At 38.2% G+C, this 25,892-nt stretch overlaps 1 protein-coding gene across 2 annotated transcripts; it reads left to right on the top strand.

Moving 5' to 3' along the window:
* Positions 1-90: 90 nt before the first annotated feature.
* Positions 91-25,892, top strand: SLC7A6 (solute carrier family 7 member 6). Of its 2 annotated transcripts, none has more exons than XM_058034038.1 (10): positions 91-169; positions 5,536-6,099; positions 9,931-10,056; positions 11,826-11,970; positions 14,463-14,586; positions 21,344-21,447; positions 22,109-22,205; positions 22,894-23,043; positions 23,743-23,926; positions 25,083-25,892. In XM_058034038.1, exons 2-10 carry the CDS (start codon positions 5,577-5,579, stop codon positions 25,175-25,177), a joined length of 1,548 nt encoding a protein of 515 aa, XP_057890021.1. In that variant the 5' UTR covers positions 91-169; positions 5,536-5,576; the 3' UTR covers positions 25,178-25,892. The 2 variants fall into 2 exon arrangements, with proteins under 2 accessions (XP_057890021.1, XP_057890022.1); XM_058034039.1 differs by having other exon boundaries at positions 114-174.

The following is a 25,892-nucleotide window of genomic DNA, read 5'->3' as shown; positions in this document are numbered from 1 at the left end:
GGCGGCGGAGGCGGCGACGGAGGCGGCGGGGCCGGACCTCCAGGACGCCGTGGCTCTGATGCGTCCGTGGGGGGGCGGGGTGGAGGAGGGGCCGCCATCGCTCGGGTGGCAACGGGCGGGGAGCATCCCAAGGGAGCCTCGCGGGAGCGTTTCCGGCCGGACGGCCCCGGTGAGGTTTTGGCTTCTTTCCCCTTTCCTTCACCTCTCTTGACCTTGAGGGGAGGCGAGCAGGGAGCAGCCTCAATGCAGGGGCTGCGGCGGCAGCCCCTGCCATGCGGAGCATCTGGGGCGGCGGCTTTGGCGATCCGGGCTGCCGAAATGTGCGGTGGTAGCCATATGAATGCCGTGTGTGTTTCTGTATTGTCTTTAAAGGGCGCCCCGACTCTGACAGCACCCGCCTGAGGCGGGTGCCTGCAGCTACTTCCTTCCCGGGGCTGTGTGAACCTCGCTTATTTTATGAGGAGAAAGAGGCTCACCACGGCTTGTGGGGAGCGGGGCGGCCTCCGAGAGTGGCGGTGACACCTCGGGAAGTGCCAGCCCTGCTGCAGGAGCCCTCGGGGCCGCGGCCACAGCCCAGGGGCCACGCTTATGGCGACTCGAGGGTGGCTTTGTCAAGCCACGTGTTCCCTTAGTGCCTTTGGTGGTGGGTGCAGAGAGCTAGCGCACCTTTTCCTGCTGACGTTTAGTAGTAATTTTGGTTGTTTTGTGTGTTTTTAAGCGGACGGTATTAACTACAATCTGATCAGGTGCCACCTAAAGAGTACACATGGGTGTAGCGTGTGCCTTTTGGCGTTATTTTTCCTCCTTTGAAGAGGTTTCTACTTTTCTGCCCCAGAGTGAAACATAAGGTGAATTACTTTAACAAACTCTATGATTGTTCCTTCTGTCTTTACCTGGGGTTTATTGTATAAATTTCACCAGATGATCTCTCACTGCAGCAGCCTCGTGCACTCCCAGCCTAAATCAAGACTGATCAAAGTCCCTGTTGTGAGCTTACTTCTGTTTTTTTCCTTGGAAATATGAAAATAATTAAAAACACGAAAAATATGAAAATATTACTTAACTACTATACTGATACACTATCAAGTGAAAAGACTGTCATAGTAACTTCTCTTTCATACTTTTTTACATGATAAACATACCTTGTCTTTTTTTTTTTTTTTTAAGGATGTTACAACCAGTTCTATTTGATCAAAAGTTTATTGGTATGGTTTCTTCTGTATTGTGCTAAAGATGGTGTGTTTGTGTATGCAAGCACAAAATACTTGGTTGAACAAATCTTTACAGAGGGAATTGTTTTTGTTGCACAGGCTTCCTGTCTGTTAAGTGTACATATGTTAGGGCAGTGATTCTTCTCTCAGCAGAAAAGGAAAAACATGTCCCAGACAAACTCTAAGCCTTTCCCATGTAAGTGTTCAGACTGTGAGGTGCCTAAATATATACTGTGCAATGAATAAGCATTTGCTCTGTTGGAGCTTAACTCCCTGAAGACTTCGATGCTGTTTGCCTGTATAGAGCAATCTTGAATATTGCTCATGGGGCCAGTCATTGTGTTCAGAAATAGTCTTTACATCTAGTACATGTGAACAGCCAATGTAGAGCTGTGTTACAATGGGAGTTGTTTTATGCAATCAAGAGCTGAGGAAGACAGCAGCAAGAGCACCAGAAATCTTTGCTAATGAGCAGGTATTGTATAAAAGCACAGCAAACACAGTAAGCTTTTAGCATTTTGGTACTTCACCTTGCAGGTTCATCCCAGGTCAAACAATCTGCTCAGTGGGAGAAAGGGGATCTTGGCAGATGGTTCCTCTTTCCCTCCCCTTAAAGGAGGGCCACCCTGTAATGCAGTGTTAGTACATTGCTAATTGCATGTTAACCTTCATCAGCTCCTGTGGTACCTGGCTGCAGTGTGATAGGCCTCACCAGAAGATACATTTTTGGTGAAACAGTGAAGCGATCCTAGTTTCAAGTCACTGTGTCCTGGTTTCATGCCATAGCTTTCTATACCAACAGCAGAGTCATTTCAGTTTAAAATAAAAAAAAAAAATAATCTACATGTATCAGCAAAATGTTCCTCACAGCTGCAGTGATCAGCAAAAAAAAAAAAAAAAGAGTTGAAGACACTGTGTTGCACAAGGGTGAGGGATGAGGAAATCCGTGTTGGTTAGCTTGTGTGGAGGCAGAGCCCTGCATTAGCCATAGCACTCCTGTGGTCAGGCTTTGGCAGCATTAGAGATTGTTCTGAAAGTATTTTTAGCTGCTGTATATTAGGATTGTTGTATGTTAGAAAATGTATACTATTTGTCTCTGGTTCTCCTCCTCTAAGCCTCTTTTCTGTTTCCACTGAAATAATTATCTTGGGACAGAATAATAGATTTTGATATATGTGTTTTTTCTCTGACATAGCTTCAGTTTTCTCTAGTCTCTGCTTTCTCTCTTTCTTGGTAAGTTTTTTCCAAGTGGTCAAAGTTGCAGATTCTAATTCCACTTAAAATTAAGTGAAGCACTTGAGAGAAAAAAATCTGCCAACAGTTTTGATTTTGGCCGAGGTGGTGGAAAAGCATCACGTGAGTCAGGCAAATTAGCAATTCTGCTCTGAAGGCTTTAAAAGGCACCTAAAACAAACAAGATGAGGGAGGAGAATGAAGTATCAAATCTCCATTGAGCTGTTGTACACACCTTCAGGCAAATCCTAGTTATTAGCAGATTCCCGAAATTGGGAATAACAAAAGAGACAAAACTGGGAGAAAAGAGTCTGGGTTGAGGGGTACTGTGATTGTTCTTTCCTGGGTGGAGATAGTAGGGCAGGAAACAGTCAAGGTCATGGGTAACAAAACTGTATTGAACTGCAGGCACGTGCTGCTGGTTGAGGTGGATGCATTTGAAGGGTGACTGAGTTTCTACTTGCAGGTAATTAAATGCACCTCTGAACTCCAGACCATGAGGTAAATCAATCATGGTTACTCTTTGTGCAAAACTGGCTCTGAATTAACACACCAGGTTTGATGGGATTTGAATTATTCAATTGACTTAAATCATCAAAATGCCTGAGTATTCCAAGTAATGTGTATGCTTCTGAGGAATTTGTATTTGGAAGGTGTTTAGGAGGAAATGGAAATGATGGTCAGGATATGAGCAAAAAATCCTAAAAATGGTGTATAACATTCATGATCAGTTCTTAACATATTTATCCTTTGGCTGTAAGGGCTGAAAAGAACATGGCATGTTTTAAATGGCAGCTGGATGTCATAATAATAGCTGTAGTATTCTTGTTTCTTCTGCTGACATTTGTTCAGGGTGAATTGCCTTCTAAAAAACATTTGCAACTAGTATCTTGTCCCAAGTTCTTTTCATGGAAATGAAAGACTCAGTTTGGAGTTGAATGATATTTTTATGGGTCACAAGAGTTTTTTTAAATCCACTTCTTGCAGCCAAATTAGTAATGAAAACATCTGCTTTGATTATTTGTTCTGCTGTTTTGCAGAACTTTCTGATGATTGCACCATATCTATAATTGCTTAATGATTATATGCATTTGCAGATAATAGCTTCCTCTTGTAAAGCAAACAAATAATCTTGTGAATTTATGGAGCATATATATTTTTGAAAACTTTGCTCTACTACACCACTAACGCAAAGCCAGGCGTGAAGTGGTTGCAGATGAATTTGGCACAAGGTGGATGGAAGAATAAATAACAAGAGAAACAGGTAACAACTGCTGAGATCAATTGGCTTTGCTTTTCCTTTGCAGTTTTGCTGACACTCGTCTGTAGAAACTGTAGGGAAGCCTCTCTTCTAGTTAATTTTGTTGGAGGTGCCTCATTATAATACTCAAGCTTTTAAGTTCTGAAATGGTAGTGATTAGTTTCTGGAAGTTTGAAAAATTTTTGTTTGATTATAAGTGTGAAATTTAATGTCTTCTGGTGTATCTGTGATATTTGATGTTGACTCGTGTAATGATAAAATGTGTATTCAGTAATTAGGCATCTTTAAAGTGTTTATTTGGAGTATTGAGGGGAAAATAAACCAGAAGGCATCCAACTAAACAGATTGAGGGTCTTACTTTGCATTACTTAAAAGAACACAGTCTCTAAAGATTATTGAGTTGGAGATGAATGAAGTAATACTTTTCAATAAAAAATTTGTACTCCATTTCAGTAGACGTTACTTCTGTAATTGATTGAAAAGAATCTTTGTAATTTTCACATCTTCATTCTAGTTCAGGGATGTCTGGTTAGATTCTCTGTGCTTTAGTATACAAGTGTTGGTTTTATGATAAAGGAGGAGTATTATCTCCAAAAAGGTGTGCCTGCAAGAGCTTGTACATTCATGTGTACTAGATGCACATGTGGTTTGGGTGACTGCATGTTGACCTTTCAAAATTCCCACATTCAGGTTTTTTGTTGTCACAGTTGACAAGTTTATTGTTGCAGATAGAAAACCTTTTGTAAAATTAGTGTTACCCCAAAAAAAAGCACAAAATCCACTCCACACTAGATTACCTGCTTTATTCTAACTGACCCAGATTTTCTTTTTATTTTTTCTATTCTATAGTAAATAGCTGAAGTATACACTAAAGCTTTAATCAGGGACAAGACAAATGAATAGTTATGAAAATAATTCTGGTAGATATGTAGGGCCTGTTTTTTTATGCAACTAATAAGCTTGTGATCTTGTGTAAAATGGGTCTTATTCAGAATTATCAATGTCTTCTTGAGCTGACTGATTTTATTAGCAGTAACTTGCTTTTGGAAGGCATGGGAGCATTTTCTGGAGACTTCAGAAGAAGGGGGCTCTTTTCTGGTCAGTCAGTTCTGAAGCAGAGGAAAAAAGCTAATTTCTGTGTCTTTAGATACTGTTAAATACAACTGCTAATGGAGGAATTTGGATTGAAACCACTGTGGGTTTTTATGTGCAGTCTGTACTTTTAGATAAGTGAGTGATGAGGCAGTGAGATCTGGATAAAGAGTTCTGGGGAGGGAGGGAAGAGCTTGGTGTCAGAGCTCAAGGCTTGCACCAAGGGCACAGTGGAGTGATCACCTCTGCCTGTGGCCCTCAGCAATTGATAACGTGCTGCTGGATCACTCACAAATTACCTGTGGAAGCACAGTGCTTGGATTGGTAGTTTTAGTATTGCAGTACATCTGTGTTCATGCTTAGAACTTCCATCTTGGTCTTGTGGTGCTTCCTGATCTGTAACAACTCACTGTCCTTCTTTCTGGTCTTTCTTCTGGCCTTCACAAGATAGGAGACCTTTAATTCTGTCCTTCCTACAGTTTTGTTTGTTTCTTTTTCTGATGGTAGCAGTTCCTCTTTCATTCTAAGTTATATAGGAATTTGTCTCTTGGTTTGTCTGGGTTGGTTCTGCTGTTTAACTGTGCATGAATTTGACTTTGTGTAAAAAGAACCAAACATGAAGCAACAAAAGGAAATATTTTAATTTATATTTGTAAATCATAGGGTAAAAAGGTGGAAAGAAGATTTTGCAAATGATAAAAAAAAAAAATTATTTCAGCTGTCTATATTTTGTTTTAGATTGTGGTTCGGAGTCGTGGAGAATTCACAGTCTTTCTACAATGGCAGAAAGGACAGATGATAGAAAACCACAAATGTCACTGGCTGAATACAGCCCAGTCAAAAAATCAAAAAGGACAGGTCGGAGTCGAAAACAGGATGGAGACCAAGATACATTGCAACTGAAGAAAGAAATATCTTTAATAAATGGGATAAGCCTCATAGTAGGCAACATGATTGGTTCAGGTATCTTTGTCTCGCCCAAAGGAGTTCTCATCTACAGCAAATCTTATGGATTGTCTTTAATAATTTGGGCAGTTGGAGGGATATTTTCAGTCTTTGGAGCTCTCTGCTATGCTGAACTTGGAACCACTATTACTAAGTCAGGAGCCAGCTATGCATATATCTTGGAGTCTTTTGGGAGTTTCATTGCTTTTATTCGTTTGTGGACGTCACTCCTGATTGTTGAACCAACTAGTCAGGCAATCATTGCCATCACCTTTGCTAACTACATAGTCCAGCCTTTCTTCCCTTCTTGTGACCCTCCGTATGTGGCTTGTCGTCTCATAGCAGCTGCTTGTGAATGTAAGTATTTATTGAAATTTACTATGGTAAGTTTTTATCCATGTTTGGTAAAAGATGTTTTAATAAAAACATCTTACCCACGCTTCGAGTTGGTGCATAATGGATCTGCAATGGTTTGAGGTACAGTGGGGAAAAGAACAATTCCAGCCTGAGAAACTTGCAGGTGTTCAGTCAGTGAATGACCATTTTCTCATTTGGAAGCAGAACAAGGTGTTGAACTCTTTCAGGCTTACTTACCTGGCAAAAATTGCCAGGTAAGTAAGGGGGTAAAAATTGCTTTCCCTTGAGAGAGGTATCTTAAATCAGACCTTGGGGTACTCTTGGGGTGGTCTTAAGAGCTATTGTAGAATGGCTTTTATGCCAGAAATTCTGATGTATTTTGGTTTGCAATAAGTTCTCAATGGTTACATGGTTCAGTTACTACTCTGCTTTCAAAAAATCATTCATTCAAGATTATTCTTTTTACTTGGGATTAACTGTAAAATCAGTAGAGCAGTGTGTGTGGTAAAGCTGTTTTGAAAAGTGGAAATTTTGTATGTATATAAAATTGAAATATTTGTATTCATATAGCCAGCTCTGTTAGTCAATATAGAGGAGCAGCTGCCCACAGTGTTCTGCTGTATGAAAATAATGAAACTGTATGTTTGAATTGTGTGTCTTATTTAATTTCAGGTGTTTCCTATTAAAAGTGTTTATATACATATTTTACATTTCCAGTAAACAGTGAAAACTGTATTTCAGCCAGCGTGTAGGACAATGCTTTGTGATGTACTGATCCACAGCTGTGTGCTCTGGAGCCTGTCACCTGTATTGACACGATTTTGTATCAAAAAGCTAACACAGAACTTGGACTCTTACTCCCAACAATATGCTTCAAGGATGTGTGCTGCCTGTTTGAGGCTTCTTTTGGAAGAGTTTTAATGTTTCTTATTGTCTGTAAAGGACAAGGAAAGGGAAATCACATGTACTTTGGGTGTTTGGCCTCTGTAATTGGTTATGATGATTGCAGCTTCCCCTTCCATTTTTGTTATTTTTTACTGCTGTGGAAGCATTAATTGAGGAGCAAGTAGGGGGGAAAATAATCACCAACTTTGTCCAGGAAATCTGTCTGTTTAATCAGTTCTGTTGCCTCCTTCTTGCAAATGAGTGAAGGGCCTGTAGTGTCATGTTCACATTCCTTAAACAGGTATTGTCCCAAGGTATGTTGGCACAAATTAAGGAGTGTGGGAGAATCTGCTCTTCCATTTAAGGTATCCCCTCACTCTGAGGGCAGATAGCCCTTATAAAAAGGAGTTGGTTAAAAAGCAATAAAGACAAAGTGATTAAATTAAAATTATTATATAGTAGGTATAGACAAACACTTTGATGTCCTCTACATATGCTGCTAATCAAGAGGATTTAACACCTCTTTTTTTAGTGGAGACACATGACAGCAGGATCACTCTCAGGCAGGTGGAACAATTTACTTTAACAGTCTGTTTTATGGTTTAAATGCTTGTTCTGCCCTGCTCTGAGTGTCAGTGCTAAGACTCAGCCCTGCTCTACAGCTTCATTTAGCTGTTAAAGCTTAGGCTTCTCCCTGGCTTGGCACTGCTGAGCTTGTTTGTCACATCCCTAGCTCTGGATATGATTAATCCCTTTGTAATGAAGCTGCTGGGAGTGGAAGTTAGGTTAGGTACAGATTGTATGTGAGACTGGGTGGGTTTGTTGTGGGGTTTACTTTTAGTTTTGTTTTTTGGTTTTTTTTTAATTTTAGTAATAGCAATACTAGAGCCAGTGTGAGAACAGTCTTTGTGTTATACAGCTTTACTTTGACAATCATTTTGGCAGTGGGGTGTCATCTGGTGCTACAGAACTAAACTTCACAGTTCTCAGAAACTGTAAGTGACTAAACAATAATTAAATTGAAGAAAACAGTATTTTTTGCAAAAGAGAGGTGTTGCTTATTCAGAATATTGATAACCTTTCTTTTTGTTTCCCTTATAAGGTATCAGAGTATCATTTCATCTGAAGTAGAGACCAAGCCCTAACTCAATAATTAATCCCAATGAAAGTTGCTTTAAAAAATATGGCAGAAATAAATCCAGCAAGCAAATACTCCAGTCCCTAATACTGAAGAGCAGAGACTGAGCAGAGTTGTTTTTTTTTTTCTGAAGGCTGTTTGGGAGCTTGCAGCAGTCCTGACTTTTGAAATTTGATACAACTGGGTTTTTTTTCCCCTCTTCTTGCCACACAGCTGAAGCTCATCCAGCTTATCCAGACTGTGTAACATAGTACCGCTGTACTTGTCTGATCATTACCTTTCTTTTGTTAGCTTCTAAAAGTTACTGTTTTCAATTTGGTAGCTGTGCTAAGGTCATTTTTATCTCAATGGTATCATGGTATTCTTGGATTATGGGAAAGGAAATAATATATCACATCTTTTAATATAATTTTTATTTACTGCTACCTTACTCCTGAAACAATCAAGTTTAGTTTTTATTTATATGCATATTTAAAATACACAGTACAAGAAGATTCTATGGAGATAAAAAGTACAGTAGTATGTAAACATTTTTTCACTAGCTAGAGAGAAAACTGAGATTTGGAAGAAACACTGTTTCCAATACAGAAGTTTCAATTATGTGGTAGTAATTTAGCTAAGAAAAATATGTGCCAAATTAGGATTTTGTTGAATAAAGAATATTGAAGATACTGAATCCTGTTTAGTAGGAGTTCAGACAAAGGTTGCCTGGCTCTCCACTTCAGAGAAAGGTAATGAATGCATAAGCAAAATGTTGAGAGTCATGAGAAGAACTGTCTTGGGGAAGTTGATCATGTGAGTAAGTTTAGTCAGCAACTAAAAAAATATTTGTGAGATCTGAAAGTCTCATTTCAAGTTTCATTGCAACCTTGTGACATAGGTCTGACTAATTTATTTTGGGATAGAGGACTAAAGGCATTCAGGATACTCATTACTTGCTACCAGTTTGTAAAAATCCTGACTCCTGTTGCATTAGCTGTAAGGCACACGCCCTTTAGAGCCACAGGATGCTTTAGGTTGGAAGGGACCTTGAAGATCATCTCGTGCCACCTCCCTGCCATGGGCAGGGGCACCTCCCACTCTCACAGGCTGCTCCAAGCCCCATCTAAGCTGGCCTTGAACACTTCCAGGAATGGGGCACCCCCAACCTCTGGACAGGTGCCTGTGCTTCATGACCCTCCCATGGAAGAATTTCCTGATGACACCTAGTCTAATCCAGCCCAATCCAATCTAATCGACCTTCCTTCTGGTTAAGGCCATTACCCCTTGTCCTCTCAGTACATGCCCTTGTAAAATTGCTATGTTCTCTCTCCATAATGCAGTGCAGTAGAACTGGAAAGGAGTACTGAATCACCTGGAAGCATGCTCAGCACTGCAGCTACTCCATGGATGTTGAACTCATCTTCAACCTAACAATGAAGCTTAAAGAAACCTTCTCACTCTTTTAATATGTTTGCCCAAAGGAATTTCTAGATAATCTTTAATTTATTAGAACAATATTGGTACATTGAAATTAATTATTCCATGTAGCAGTTTCTTTAGTTCCAGGGTAGTTGCAGAGTACAGCTGATGAGAGGTAACATTAGGAATATGGGCAGAGAACAGGAAAGTATTTCCTTCCACTGTTGAAACAGTGTTTAAAACATCTGTTTCCTGCTTTGTTCAAACCAGTGTGTTTTCAGTTTAACCTAAGTAATAGTATAACAAGTCAGTGCATATTTAGATGTCAATTAAAAGCTTTGAAAAGTGAGTTAAACTGAGCATTGCTCAAACAGAATTTTAATTTTTGTGTTTTCTTCCTTCCCTAGGCCTTTTAACATTTATAAATTGTGCCTATGTTAAGTGGGGCACACGTGTGCAGGATATATTTACTTATGCTAAAGTCCTTGCTCTTATCGCCATCATCATCGCTGGAATTGTTCAAATCTGCCAGGGTAAGCTTGTAAAATTGTAGCAAAGGTTTGTGTTTATCAATTAAGCTGAGTGACTGGTGTAAGGACAGTGAACTTCCTCTGTATGTTTTATGGAATGCCTCAGTAAAAAAAGTGTAATACAGCCACCTTGAATATACCCATAATACTAATGTTAGGTATTGTCATGATACTGTATTATGAGATACCCATCTTATCTCAATTGACTTTGAACTTGGTAAAAGAAGGTAATTGACTGCTCAGCAATGTTGTGTTATTTACAGCCTGCAATACAGAATTAAAAAGGAAGTGAAAACAGCAATTCACAGAGACAGCAAAATACAGTGGCAGTGGTGAAAGTTACGAATTTCTCTAAGGAACATCTCTACTTTATTGTGAGATCAATTGAATATTTTTTTTTACAAAATGAATCTGTGGCCTGAAAGTGTCTGAACTTAAGGCACAAAGGTGCTAAGAAGATGTAGGTAGACTTGTGAAGCTACAGCTCTGTTTTTGCCCAAAGCCTGAGTTCTGTTATACTGTTGAGAATTAGAAAGTGTGTGTGTTGGGCATTGTGCCTTCAAGTTAAGACAAATTCTGAACTTAGTTTTGTTCTTAGCCCTTCCTTTGGGAACAGTTTGTTGGTGTGTTAGCTTAAGAAAATTATCCTGCTTTCAAAGCTGCCATAAAGGGCTGTCTTTCCCTGGCAATCTGACAATTCATGTCCTTTGCTCTAACAGGTTATTTTTGAAAGTTCATGATCAAGATAATTACTGTGAACCAATCAAGAATATGCATATGTGAGCACCATAATCCTTAGCACATCTGCCCATCCCTTGTTTTGTAGATACCAAGCTTGTTCCCATCTGATTTCCTTGACATTGTCTCCATTTTCTGTTCCTAACTCAGCAGTTACTCCACCTGTGTCTGTGCTGAGGGAGTAGCAATGTCTGATGGGGATAAAAAGTAGAAAAGAGAAATAAGTAAAGATATTTTGGAGGCTTCAAATATTACAGTTTTAATGGAGTCTAAACACTTGAGGATGCATAGTATAGGGCATGTTTTGGAGTTGCACAATAGCTTGCCTTTCTGTTTTTGGTGGTTTTGTGTATGTTTATATATATATAGAGTCTTAATATTAAACTATGATTGATGAACTTGTCTTGACTTGCTTACAGTCAAAAGATGGCACAAGTTTTCACAAATACTGGTCCAAAAACCACACATACACTTTAGCTTAGGACAATTTTATCTTAACAGGAAAGCTTTATTCTCTGTTAATTTTTCTCAGTTTTCTCTTATTAGTAGCAAAACCTTAAACATCCCTGTAGGTGTTTGTGTGAGTTTCTCTTTTCATAGTTATCTAAGTCTCTTGTAATCTTTGTTTTCTGCATAGGCTAAATGTTTGAAAATTTAAAAGGATAAAGAAGAATTGAGTGGGTTATTTTTCTAAATATATATGTTATAAACCCCCACACTTAACCTGAGTACTGTCATTGCCATTTGTTTACAGCTTAGTCTGAACTTAATGTTCCTGAACTACTTGTGCTACTGTGGACAAACCAGGTGTTTAATTGTAGAACAGTATCATACACACAGAATAACTGATAGTAGTTTAAATGCCATGCCAATTCTCATGGCTAAAACTTGGAGTAGAATTGGAAAAACGTTCTTAAGAAGCAGATTTGAAGGAATTAGGGTTTCTGAGGTGTTTTTGTAATTGTGTGGCACATGGAAAAATATTACTTACTGTATTTTATTATCCTGTCTTTCATTACATCTTTTCTACATAGGGCACACAGGGCACTTCAAGAACTCTTTTGAGGGATCCTCTATTGATATTGGAGAAATCTCCCTTGCATTATATTCTGCCTTGTTTTCTTACTCTGGCTGGGATACACTCAATTATGTAACAGAAGAAATCAAAAACCCAGAAAGGTAAATGATTTGAGCTTTCTAAATGGGGATGGTCCCAGGTTGGGGGGCTTGTGGCTGTTACTCAGTAATAAATTCTGAGCTTATACAGAAATGAGTGGAACTGCTCTACTGGTGAGGCTGTGGATGGCCAAGGGCAAAGATTTACTAAACTCCATTAAAAGTGAAAAAGAAATTAAAATGCAAGAACAATTAAGTGTAGATGATTGCAGGATGTTGTATTCAGTGCTAGATAAACTTTCAGTTCAAGATGTTGTTACAATTTATTATAATAGGTGTCATTGTTGCAGTGGTACCTAAAAGTTGTCTGTGTTTACCTGTGCAATCATTCTGATTTCATATTTAATAATATTCATATTTTCCATGAATTTATACTCTAAAAGTGTAACTGGCCAATCTTGCCCAGTTGTGAGTCTGTAAGCAGACACCTTTATGTTAGAATAGATTCCCTTTGATGATTTTTGCATCCAGATTGCTATAGCTGAATGGTAAAGAAGAATGAGATTTTTTTTTAGTTCTCCCAACTGATTTTGACTTTTGCAGTTTATTCCCTTCTATGTTGGATGTTGAGTTTTATGCTGGGCATTTATCTAACCAGGAAAGCTATCTATTAAAACAGTGGATAAGTACTTTAAAGAAAACCTAGCTATTTTTGGTTAGATTGAATTCCAGATTTACAGTTTGTTTCCCTAAATCCTCTTGCAAAGATTTGATAGAAATATTCAGAAGACACACATTTTGTATTTTAATCAGTCATTTGGTCCTTCCAATAATGGGCTTTTTTCTGCTGAAAAGCTTCTTTTTTGAGTATTGTTGCAATGCCTTTCCTTTTTAAAGTAAGTATAGTGTTCTCTGTTGTCAGTTTGATAGCTCTTCTATTAGATGCATTGTTTTGAAAAACAATTTTTTTCACAGTATATTTTTTTATATATATATAAAATATAAAAAATTATGTATATATATATATATATATCTGATGAAAATTTCTTCATAATCATTTGCTCTAGATAGGTATCAGTGCCTAATACAAGCTTCATTCTTGGTAGAATGGTAGCTGGTAAAGTGAAGTTCATATTTCAGCTTTCTGCATTGACAGTTCTTGGGAATAATGAGGTATTCCAGACTTTTACAAAATTACCATAAGAATTACATATTTTTCATGTTCACTTGATTGGTAGTGCCTTCATGCTTATCCACCCAAAAGTTGCAATCCACAAATTTTTTTGACATCGTCCCTTGGCGTTAATCTTGGATGATGCAAAGGCCTTAAAATGCTATTTCAGATTTTTGTTACATTGTGTAATATTTCTGAACTAAATTCACTGCTTCTTTTTCTTCTCTGTGCTGGGATTCATGGGTCTCTTACTATGAGTGTGCAACCTGAAGGAAGAGTCAGAACTCCCAGTTACTAATTTACTGATTTATATAGAGGATTGCGGGCCCTGTTTGTTTTTCTGCTTCTATGGCAGCAGACAGACGCTGGACTTCTGGGCCTCAGGAATTTTTTGAGGAAACTTGCAAAGTTTCAGACTTGCAAAGTATTCAGACTGATAATTTTTATGCTTTGGGGTTTTGTTTTTTGGAGGTTTTTTATTGTTGTTATTACAAACAATGTTTATGGCAAATGCACATCAGTGTCACCCTGCTGTATTTGATTTCAAGCTGGGCAAATGCGAGAGTAACACTCTCAATTCTGCTTCCCCTTTTGAAACATTTGAATATTCCTGTGAGGTTTGAGGAAAGAGTAAGACTGAGAAAAGCCAAAGCCACACATTAAAAATATGTTTCTGTGGAGCTGCACACTCAGGGCTGTGACTTTATCTCACAGTTAACTCTTACCTGCTCACATCTAAAGGTTAGCAGTTTCCTGTTACTTGGTTTTGTGTAGCTTTCTAGACCTGTGTTTGCTAGTAGGATACACCACATAGCTGTTCAGCAGTTTGAGATCTGCATCTCTGTTGTGCAGCCCAGTTAGGTTGTTCTCTGCAGTGATGAGTGCAGATGAGAACAGGGGTTTGGTTTAATAAAGCTCCCAGCATCAGTTCCACAAGGAGGTGCTGAAAGGACAACCCCATTCCCCAGGGAGGAGGAGGGCAGAACCTCAGAGCTTTGCCTCTGGGTTCTAAATGTGGTAATTAACATGGACATTAGGAAATCATTTAAAGCATGTAAGTTTGAAGGCTGTTACTACAGATGTGGAAACCTTGGAGTGTTTGAAGAGCAGTTGCAGAGAATCCCTTTTTACACATAATTTAGGTGGTAAGTTACTATAAAAATCTGATTTTTTTTCCAGTCTTCTGTATTAGAATTTCTAGTTATAAAAGAAACCAAACTCTGATTCCAGAGATACCGTCTTTGAAATCTTTGTGCTGGTTTCATTAATTTTCTCTGTATTGTAAATGATAGAAATAAATAACTTTAATCTGTTACTAGTGTAAGTTTTCTTTTTCTGCCGTTGTGGGTTTTGGAGTTTTGGCATTTTTTCTGTCTTGCAGGAACTTGCCCCTGGCTATTGCAGTGTCTATGCCAATTGTGACTATTATCTATATTATGACCAATATAGCTTACTATACAGTGCTGGATTCTCATGCTGTTCTTGCTAGTGATGCTGTGGCAGTGGTAAGTTGACCAAGTGTTACAAGTGAGTGTTTGAGATGCTTAACAAATCATTGTAAGGATATGAGCAAAAACCAGATTCTCTGGGTGGTGGAAGAGATTCTATCCTCTGGAATCTTTAGGAAGACATAGAACATTGTATTCAGTGGATGAATGAAGAAAGGAGGTGAGAATTAAGCTATTCAAAGAAATCTGATGAAATTGAGGCACTTTGATCTGCTCAGATATTCTACATGTGACACAAGCTACAGATTGCTTGTTGCCCTTTATGTAGTTGGTGCAGGTTGGCGTAGGTTGAAAATTACATTGATGAATTTTTAAAGAAACATGGTGGTAATATTGCTTCATTTTCAAGTCTGGTGTAATCAAGCAGCAGTTACATTTCAGCCTCCTTGTTGCTATTTTGGGAAGAAGTGAAGTGGCTTTCTCCTTTTCAGTGAAGAGGCTTTGAGCTGGAAGGGATGGAGTGAAGCCATTTCTGGTTTCTGAATGGACTGAAAGTTCTGAGTAAAAGAAGTATGAAAGGATCTTTCCAGATCACATTCTGTGCTGTTTTTATTGGTGATGGGGCAAAAAAATCATGCCAAGGGGTTATAGGGGAAAAGAAATAATAAAATGCCCTCCTTTTACAACACAATTGGCTTCATGTGATATAGCCCCAGTGTTGGGGCTAAGAAATGGATTTTTTTAAGTTTTTTTGTTGAAGAAATTTAAGTGATACAGCAACAGCCAGCTTAAAAGTTTTGCAAATGCTCTTCAGATGGTTGCTGACTGTGTCAAATCACTCACTTTTTCAGTGATTCCTGTCAGAGTCTCACAGCTGACTTCTGTTTTACCTCCTTATGGAAACCATTACAACCTTTGCTATTAACTTTTATGGAGATGAAAATTACTCTGTAGCACAAACACAAATAAAGAAGAGCAGACATTTTACCTCATCTTTCACCATTACTGAACAACCTTTTTGATGTTTTTTGAGACTACTATTGTGTTTTTGTCTGTGAAAGAGGCAGCTGCTCCACAAGCACTTTCTGGGCTGTTTTGTCTCCTGACTGGAAGCATACTGGCTGCCAATGCACAGTTTGATACCTGTGTTTGGTCATGTTTGTGGGCCTTGATTGAGTTCCTACAATAGGTGGTGTTTGGCAACCTACTTCTTTTAGCTCTTCCTTTGGAAGAGCTAAAAGTGGTTGAAGCAAACAGTTGTCCTGCATAGCCAGCTGTCATATTTCTTGGAGCTGTACAGCTTTGTCAGCAGACTGGGGATAAAGAGGATGACTTCAGTTGCATCTTTGAATATCATCCTGTGAGTGCAGTGTAAATCCATCAGTTCACCCTGGTGCTCTCATATTCTAGAGCAGGCTTGCTTTGCTTTGCCATGCTCCCTCGATGAACTGAAACGTGGGAGGCTGTGTGTTTCAGCTGTTTTATTCTTCTTTGGTGTATTTAATAATTATTGACTGTTCTCAACTAACCACAAAGATATCAGGACCCTGTACCTGATTTTCGGTGCACGAGCTGGAATAGTGGGTACTGCCCTAAGCCTCCTCATCTGAGCACAACTAGGCCAACATGGAGCTCTTCTTTTTTCTAACTGAATTCAGACAGAAATTTTTAAGTTCTTCTTAGACCTTTTGGGTATTACTTCTCTTCCTTCATTGGCTTCACTGGCTTCTTTTCTGAAAAGGAAAATCCACTCGTCCTTAGCCATCAGTGTCATGTTCCTCTTCTTTGCTTGCACAGGCACTTCCCAGTAAGGTTTCTTTGGATGAAGAGCACAGTCCATACCTTCCAACTGAGGGTAGGCAGTTGCTTTTAGAGGGAGAGTTGTTCAGTAAGTTATTTACCTTCTTTCTTGGAGTTAGCTGTAATTCACTGCCAATGCAACACTCCTGATGGCAGCTGCATGGAAGTTCTCTGGCTTTGGAGTCCAAGCTGAAAAGCTGAACTTGAGAATGATATATTATATTTTCAGTATGAGATAGGTAAGAGACTTGGGAAACACTGAACCCTTGTTCTACAGCTAGCTATGAGAGATGATCTAAGATCCTTAGATCCTCTAAGAAGAGGATAAACATCTGAGAAGGTTCAGATCAAATATCTTCAGCACCTCCATGAAAATATAAATGGAACTGTTTTACTGTTGGAGCTGACACTGGAAATTTTAATGTGGGCTGTACAGAAGAGAGAACTTACAGGCATGCAGGAATGCAGTGTATTAATGCAGCAGAGTAGTGCTGGTTCTCTTGCCATAAGATTATATTCAGTGACCCAAAAATGAAGTGGGAATTTTATGCTGGACTTCTTACTGCACTGGTACCTTTTTCTCCCAGTAAAGGTGTTGCCAATAATATGAGAGAATTATGTCTGTTTGAGTAGAATTGATAAACAGCATGGTAATTGAAAGGAGAATTACAGGAGACACATTTAAATTGTTTTCTTTTGCACCTTTACAATTTTCTGGGTTTGGTTGATGGGCACTCTTCCTTTTAATATATGTGACACTAAATCTAATTTGGTCAGTGGGGAGAGATGTCATACAGTATCCTGACAATGTAATCTATGGCAGTGGGAGAAAACTTCTGCTCAGGTGCTTTGTTTTTTTTTGTTTTTTTTTTTTTTTTTTTTTTTTTTGCATGTGCAGCTTCCTAATTGCCATTAATCAAGAGTTTGTTTTTGTTAGGCAGTAGCATAGCACCTTAGAGTCCTCAGAAGCTCAAAATTAAGAAAACATACTGTAATTCTGACTGCCAGATCTTCCTGTAATGTGGGAATGTATTTATACTTCACCTCAAGAAAAGTTTCGAAACAGAATTAATTGTGTTTCCAAAATACCAGTCAGATTGCTCATATATGTATACACACACACATATATATCCCCTTACTGCTCTGAATGTTAATGGAACTTGGTCTGGAAAAGCTCCTGGGCAATAGGATCTTGAACTGAGTTAATGTGAAGAGGCTCTGTAAATGCCCTTTAAACTTTCCTAACAGAAACACCTGATAATCCTTGGGTATTTTTGGGTATAAGTTTCCTATTCATGTTAGGCTACATTCTCTTTGCATTTGTCCATTTGTCCCTCCAATCAATACTGTGTGCTGCTTTGCCAGCCTCACATGTGCTTGTGGCTCCTTATGCTCTCAGTGTAGTCTGACATTTCTTGTGTGCCTCTAAGTACACTTCTAATGTGCAGCTAAGTGTGATGAAACAGTTCTCATCTTGAGATTTTTAATATGTATGTGGGCCTTGCTACTCATCTGTGTGCCTGAATTACTGAGTGTGAGGCAATATCCTGTGTATTTTGCTGTGGCAGCTCTTTATGCTGGAATTTCTGCTGCTTTTAGTTCAACCTGTTTGTACAAAACTGTTGTTTGGACCTTTAAAAGGACAAAAAAGTGTTCTTGCAAACCATTCAAAACTTACCAGCTGATGATCATGAGATCAAACTAACCCAAGACAAAAATAAAATGTAGTTTATTCAGTCATTCATGCCTTGAAACAAAGCTGTAATTCAGTTTTTGACCATTCTTCTGGGAGTAATGTAACATTTTAGTTATGATTAAATAAGGGCAGTTCAGCTGAGAAGTGCAAGGCTGGAAAGCCTCTTCTTTCATTATTATTCCCTGATGTTTGAAAAAAAAAAAAAAATCAAAACTAAAGGGGACAATTCCAGCTGCATGTCCTACAGTGTGCATGTATCCATGTATACCTTACATATTCAATGGATGGGAGGGCATAAAAGAACTGAATCTGTACTTGCAAGGGTTACATCAGCACTTCTCTGAATTCTGTTTCCAAGCTTTTAGAAGCAGTTATAATTCAAGTCTGGACTACAGGATTTGTCAGACTATAGCAGAGATGACAATTTAATCTCTTAATCCTTCTTGCTCTTTAGACTTTCTCAGAAGAATCCTGAGATGATATCCTCATAGTGGTGGTTTTCTCCTGTTATGGTGGACTAAATGTTTCTGCCTATAGCTACCTCCAGGTAGGTGGCTCTGTCATCCTCCACATGCCTTTGTAAACGCTCTATTCTTTCCTCCATTGCCAGCTCATTTGTTTTTATATATGTACTTCACAACTCCCAGAAGTAGTTGTAGTTAAAGTAGAATTGGTGAGGAGCTCAGCTGAAAGCCCAGGTCTGGCTCATTTCTGGAGGATCCATGATTGTACAGTTGTGGTTTTAGCAGAAAACAACCACTAACTCTGCTACTTTTCCCTCCCCCTTTCCCTTCTTGGTTCAGTGCACTCAGTATGCGTGCTTAATAACTTGATTTTGTGTTGTACTTTCCTCTACCCTGCCTTCTTATGCAAAATAATCCTCTGATATGCATGCAGTGAATGTTTCTGTGGCTGCTTTTACTTAGACTTCAGTATCTCTTTTAGCAAGAAATGCTGTGGAGGTCTTTGGGTTTATCTTTGTTCACAAGAGACTATAGCTGAGCTTGGAAAAAGACATTTCTTGGCATCTGTTAAAGGGAGGGTATTGAAGGACTTTAAATTTGTACTCAAGTGTCTGAGTAGTAGTAATGAACTTGGCTGATTTTTGTTATAAATAAAGGTGAAACCCTGTCAGGAAACACCTGTCTAAAGGCAGGTGGGTCTTTATGTTCATGTAAAGCTGGTTAATATCAATAGATAGATTAGACAAACTTCAGGGACCTTTCAACTTTGTTGTACTGAAAGATCATTTTGCAGGCAGGTAGATCTACTTGGCAAACCAAGCTGAACTTTTTTTAGATGATTCTCAATTAAAATATTTTGTATTGCCTAACCTCAAGTTTAGCTCTTGAAGTTTCTCTGCCCTTTGCTCTGTGATGAATCCCAACTACAGCATTAGAAAGTAGATTGGAAATGACAGTGTTTGTTAGGGGTTTTCACCACATTACTCTATTTTTTGAAGAGTCTGACTTGTACAGCTCTAGGGAAATCACTTATTTAGGCTTTGAGCTGGATCAACAGTTGATGTAGCACATAGCCTGCATCCAGAATACATTGAATCTGTAGCATTTTGGTCTGTATATAATTTGTGGGTTTTACTCTTCATTTGAATTAAATGTTGCTTTCCAAGATGTGTGCAACAGTATTAGCATCTCCTAAAACAACTGGATACACATTACAGGATGGAAATAGCCTTTGAGTTAGTCCTGTACTTGTCATTCACATTGGACCATTTCCAGATGTTTCAAAAGGAAATAGAAAAGAACATCATTGCAAAGAACATCTTTGGAGGGAAAAAAATTCTCCAAATGTTATATTAGCTAATTTGCATCCTTCCGCATAAAATTGCATTAATAGTTTTTTTTCTCTCTCTTCTTTAGCTTCAGCTGTTAATATTACTTATCTAAATGCTTATCCTTTAGGCAGTTTTACTAAACATCTTAATTCTCTAACATCTTGTTCTGTAGCTTAACTTCATATATTAAAAAAAAATCCTCCAGGAGTTTTGTGTCTGGTAATTTCACTTATTGTTTGGCTTCAGAAATCAGCAGTTCAGGTTTAAATATTCCTTTAAAATATTATAACAATTGCTTGCTAGTTTTCTTCTTGTCCTCATTCTTGTTCTGGAGGAGTTGTCTTAATTCATTGACTGGATCATAACAAATTGCATTCTGCTTCAGGGGACTGCTGCTTGCTAAGATGTAAAATGTTCAAATCTTTGAATACTTATACAGGAGTATGTACCTTTGTGTTTCCCTAAATAGTGACTTCATGCTGTCTAATTTAATCATGATTCTTTTGCTACTATGACTGTTAGTTTGCTTCTGTAAAAGAAATGATGGAAGTGATTTAGTTATGTGTAGGTAGGCTTGGGATGGGTAGGAAGGCTTCCACTCACATCCTCTGAAGACAGCTGAAGGCATTTCTGCCTCACTTCATGCTAGTGTCCAGATATGTGCAATGCTCAGACCAGGATGGGAGATGGAATCCCTGTCAGTCTGCATTAATTAAATTTCTTCATGTTTCAAATGTGTGGTCTGATACTTTAAGTCTCTCTGACTTTTTTCTCCATCCAGGAGGTTGAACAGAATAGACCAGGACAGTATATTGCAAATTATTACCCATTTTTGTTTTAGATCCAAGACTGCTGGCAGTCAGTGGCTCTTACCACTTGCTGTTAAACTTTGATGCTCCTGATTTCCTGGTTCCAGAGCTCTACCATGGACAGTCACCACAGTTTCTTGCAGTATTGTCTAGCAACATCAAGTATTGAGCAATTGATAAGATCAATTGCTCTGTTATTTGCCAAGTTGTGCGAGTAGAGTCCAGAGGCCCTGCCAGTGGAGCTAAAGAAAAAGATGCTGCTTAGGAAACTGAAAAAAAAAGGAATTGAAGTAGATTCCTACAACAGAATCTATGAGCAGCAGCTGTGATGTTGGCAGTGGTTATTCACTGCAATATGACATTTCCCCGTTTGGTTAGGTAATATTTTTAGTAATCCAAAGAATGTTCACTTGTGTTCTGTAGGTCAGTTAGATAATAAAATATATTAGGATTGGGAAGAAAATGCTCAAAACATTTTCTTTTCCCTTGTGAGCAGAAAATATGACTTCAGATGCTTGGCTAAAGAAGTTTGTGTGTATTTAGAATCCATAAATAAATAAGAGAGCTGTGTGATTCCTTGTGCTGCATTATGAACTGTCCTTACTGTGTTACTATTTTTCCATACAAGTATATTACAAAAGCTCTGATATCATATTTTTACATATTCTTTTTTGCAGATATTTTCATGTTTCCTTTTCTTTTCCCTTTCATCAGACATTTGCTGACAGGGTATTTGGTATATTCAGCTGGACGATTCCCATTGCTGTAGCCTTTTCTTGCTTTGGAGGACTTAATGCTTCAATTCTAGCATCATCAAGGTAGTGCATACCTCTTTCAGCCTGAGAAATGTTCATAATTCCTTTTACATGTTACTGTTATGCTGATCTGTTATGAGAGAGGCAGAAAATACTTTTAAAACTCAAATCATAATGAATAGCCACAATAAAACCACAGATCTAAATAAACCTTTGTGTGTGTCTGTACATATACCCTTAACACTGCCTTGTTTCTCCAAAGCATTCCTGAGTGTATGCAGAGCAAAATTATAAGATCCAATTAATTTTGTGTGGTGAAAATGAATCAAATGAATTTTGTGTGGTGAGTCCTCAGGACTTCTGATTGTTTGCATTACCTTCCATTTTAATTGATAGAATAATTCTAGCAAATTTTTGTTTTCAAATGTATTTATCTAAAACTTACTGACCTTGTAATATCAGTATTTTAAAACTTTGTACTTGAAAAAGCCCTAAAAAACTTGCTACTGCTATGAAGCTGCAATCAGAAAGCTTAGGATACTGTCTAGAACCTTTTCTTTGAGCACTGATTGTGGATGTAACTAGCAAAAGTTTTAAATAGATTTATCCAGCATTTTAATATTCTTTCTATCCATTGAATGAATTTGCAATGTCTCTACTGAGAAGAAATATGATCATCTCTCTTGCCTGTGATCTCAACATGTGTTTTACTTCTTTTTTTCAGGCTGTTTTTTGTAGGATCTCGGGAAGGTCACCTTCCTGATCTGTTGTCTATGATCCACATAAAGAGGTTCACACCTGTGCCAGCTCTGCTCTTCAATGCAAGTTATTGCTTTTCTTTTCAACTAATTAGATGAGACACACAGCACAGCTTCCCTCAAAATGGAGCTTCAACACAGGGCTAGAAAAATGTACACAAATATATATGTATAAAAAATAACATGAGAAAAGTATAAAAGAACTAGTCCATGTATGTGTTCAATTTCATGCTGAAATCAGAACATCAGTTTAGCAGAAGGCCATGCCATAAGAAATGTGTTCTGTTTACAATGGATTGCATTTTCAGTTTCTGCATTTGAAACTGCAACTAATAATTGACATATTGTATATAAAAGATTTCTGCTGCTCAAGACTGAATAATTTCTGAATTATTCTGCTCAAGACTGAATAATTCCTAGAGCCCAGTGCTTCTCTCAGATCCTTACTGCATCTAAATGCAGCTGAGAAACCCAGTCCCCTGAATAAGAATGTAATTTATTGTGATCCAGTCAATGAATTAAGGTAACTTTTTCAGAACGAGAATATGATTATTGAAAGAAAAACTTAAAAAAATTCACAAGAGATAAAATACACTATCATCAAGGTGATTGCTGAGAGAGTAATTTTTTGAGGCACAAAATTATGCCAGACACTAAGGAGTATAAGGTGTTACTTAAAGGCAAAAACCAGGATAAACAGTAAGTTTCAAACCTTTGTGTTTAGATCCTTAGTCTTGTTCTTTTCTGACAGTGTTTTATGACCCTTATTTACCTGGCTGTGGAAGATGTCTTCAAGCTGATTAATTACTTCAGCTTCAGTTACTGGTTTTTTGTTGGTCTGTCTATTGCTGGGCAGTTATATCTACGTTGGAAAGAACCAGATCGGCCTAGACCTCTTAAGGTAATACTGATTACACAATTGTTAAAAATCCCTGCATTCCATATAATATAAAAGTACTGTCTAAAATCTGGACCATACGTGTTAAGTGTAAAGCTTACAGATTGATCAGGACATAAAGTGTGGTTTCCCTTAGATATTGTACCATGAAAGTTAGCTTGTCTGCTAGGTAAGAACAAGAGATTGTTGTGTCAGTGTACTCTACTATTACATGCTAGTTCAATAAGTACCCCTTCTGTCTGCCCACGGGAGAATGTCTTAAGAGCCTAACACAGTAGTTAGCCTTTTATCTAGCAGCAGAAATCTCTGGTTGGAATTGCTCAAGTTAAGTAACTCTGTGGATCACCTTTAGCTCCGATGGTATCTGATCCTGTAACCTCATACTTTGATACTCTACTCAAAAAAGTCAGTAATTCTTGTTTCCCAAGTTTTACTGGTTTTGTCTGAAAACACTTCATGCCACTATGCACTTTCTTTCAGCACACCGAGTTACCATACTTGATTACTTTTGCAATATTTAGCAACAGTTCTGTTAAGAATAATTCTGCAATTTGCTTATCATCCTAAATAGCCAGATATATGAGAGGAAGAGCAGAGAATTCTACAGAGGGGGTTTCAGAGAGAAAAGTCTGTATCATAATGTCTGTAACTATAGATAGTGAATATTTCATTAACACTGTGTTCTCTTTTTTCTGTTTACAGCTGAGTCTGGCTTTCCCAATAATATTCTGTATATGCACAATATTTCTGGTGGTAGTGCCACTCTATAGTGACTTTATAAATTCAGTGATTGGAATTGGCATTGCTTTATCTGGAATTCCATTCTTTTTCTTGGGAGTCTATTTACCTGCATCAAGGAGACCTCAATTTATTAACAAGTTTATGGGTAAGTTTCTTTGTTTGCTGGAGATGTTGTTAGGAAAGGGAAAAGTAAGTAGGTGACTCTTGATCTGTTCATGGAAAGGGTTGTGGTGGGCTGACCCAGCTGAGTAGCCAGAGCTAGCTCATCAGCACCCCCAGCAGCACGAGGGACAGAACAGGAAGAAAAAAGGTGGGAAGACTTGCTGGTCAAGTCAAAGAAAATTTAGTGAGTGAAGAGGGGAAAAAGCCCTGCTGCTGCAAGAGCAATCAATCACACACCTCACAGGCAGCCCAGTGTGCAGCCAGTCTCCAAGCAACAGCTGTATGAGGAAACACTCCCACAGGCAAACACTTCTTGCTCAACCCTTTTCTATTACTGGACATGACACCAGAGAGCCCTTTGCATAGTTTGGGTGAGCTGTTCTGGACATCCTCCTGCCAGGCTGCCTGCCCTCTCCCATCCTGCCAACTGCAGGAAGAGCTAAGAGGAAAGAAAAGAAGCCTTGATATTATTCAGCAATAGCCAAAACATCAGGAAAAAGTCTTTAATTTGAACCAAGATTGATGATTGTAAAAAGTGTGAACATTCTTGGTAGCACAAGCTGTCCAGCTTTACTGAATTGGTTATTTGAAAATAGATAGATTTTATGTCAGTAAAGAATGGAATTTTGCCTTCTATTGAATTACAGTTTGCCAGCAGTTAAATTACACAAATTTCAACTTTTCTCTATCGGTGCTCTTTGTTATTGTCACTGTGTGAGACAGCCATGATGAGGGATGTGGTAAGGAAGGTTTATAGCATAACCTGACCCTGAAAGCAGAATGTGGTGCTGCAGTAGTAGAATGTATGTAAATACTCAGTAATCTTGTAGCTTTCCCTCTATGCTATTAGTTTTACTTTCTTTATTCCACAAATTTTGCACTCTTAATTATAGGGAAAAAAGATTTTATTCAGTTACTTGGCAGGGTACCTAAGAAGCAGAACACCCTAGGATATCAACAGAACAGTTTAAGATTTGTTAAAAATGAGTGGGACAAAGTTATTGTACTAGCTTTTATTGTTTGTTTCCCTAAAGAGAGGTGAGACAGCATTCCTGACAGCTTTCGTTAGTCAGATGTGTTTTGTAATTAGAGTTGAGATAGGTGGCTGTTGTTCTAATCTGTCTCCAATTTCTCTGCAGGTGCAGTCACACGGAACATACAGCTGCTCTGTTACTGTGTTTTAACAGAGATGGACCCAAATGAAGAAAAGAAACCAGAAATCAAATCCAACTAAAGTTTAAAGCCATTGCAAGAAGCAGGAGGGAGGACAAAGCAATTACACAAAAGAAAGGGAAGAGCTGGAACTGGAAGACACAGAAAAACTGGTTTGGGTGGTCTTTCAGAAATGCTGAAAATATTCTTACTTGCAGATGGATTCCAACATGGGTCATGCCCTTGTGTCATCCTCCTAAACTATGGCATGTTTTCAGGGCAGGTTTTCATTGGATAATGATTGCCTACTCATTACTTACTCACACAAGATGTGTGTCAATACTGTTTCTTTTTCGGAATCGGTACCAAAATGGTAAGAGCTAATGGATCAAATTAGATTTCAGCAGAAACAGGTGGTAAAGTAATGCATTATTACATCAGACTAAAACCCACTTTCACTCCAAAGACTAAGTAATTTCCAGCTTAATTCTGATGGATGCTTGCATGAAATGATTTGCTGTACTGTCTCAGTTATTTTCTCAGAAGAAAACTGGTCACAACAAACTACTTCATTTGTTTTTCTGCCCCTAATGATAAATTAAGTTCTGCTCCATTATTTATAGACTGAACCATGCTACATGGAAATGTATCCGACTGTGGCAAGGATTTAATCAACTAAATCACCTTGCCACTAAAGATTTGATTAATGGTTGATTTTTTTCTTGTTAACTCTTTGGTACTTTGTGTTGTATTGTGTTCTCATACGTTTTAGTTGCATAAAGTTGTACTTTGGTTTA

The sequence above is a fragment of the Melospiza georgiana genome, chromosome 14 (genome assembly GCF_028018845.1).
Source record: "Melospiza georgiana isolate bMelGeo1 chromosome 14, bMelGeo1.pri, whole genome shotgun sequence".
Classification (NCBI taxonomy): Eukaryota; Metazoa; Chordata; class Aves; order Passeriformes; family Passerellidae; genus Melospiza; species Melospiza georgiana.
The sequence above is the reverse complement of the archived record's forward strand: the minus strand, read 5'-3'. Positions and strand labels throughout refer to the sequence as shown.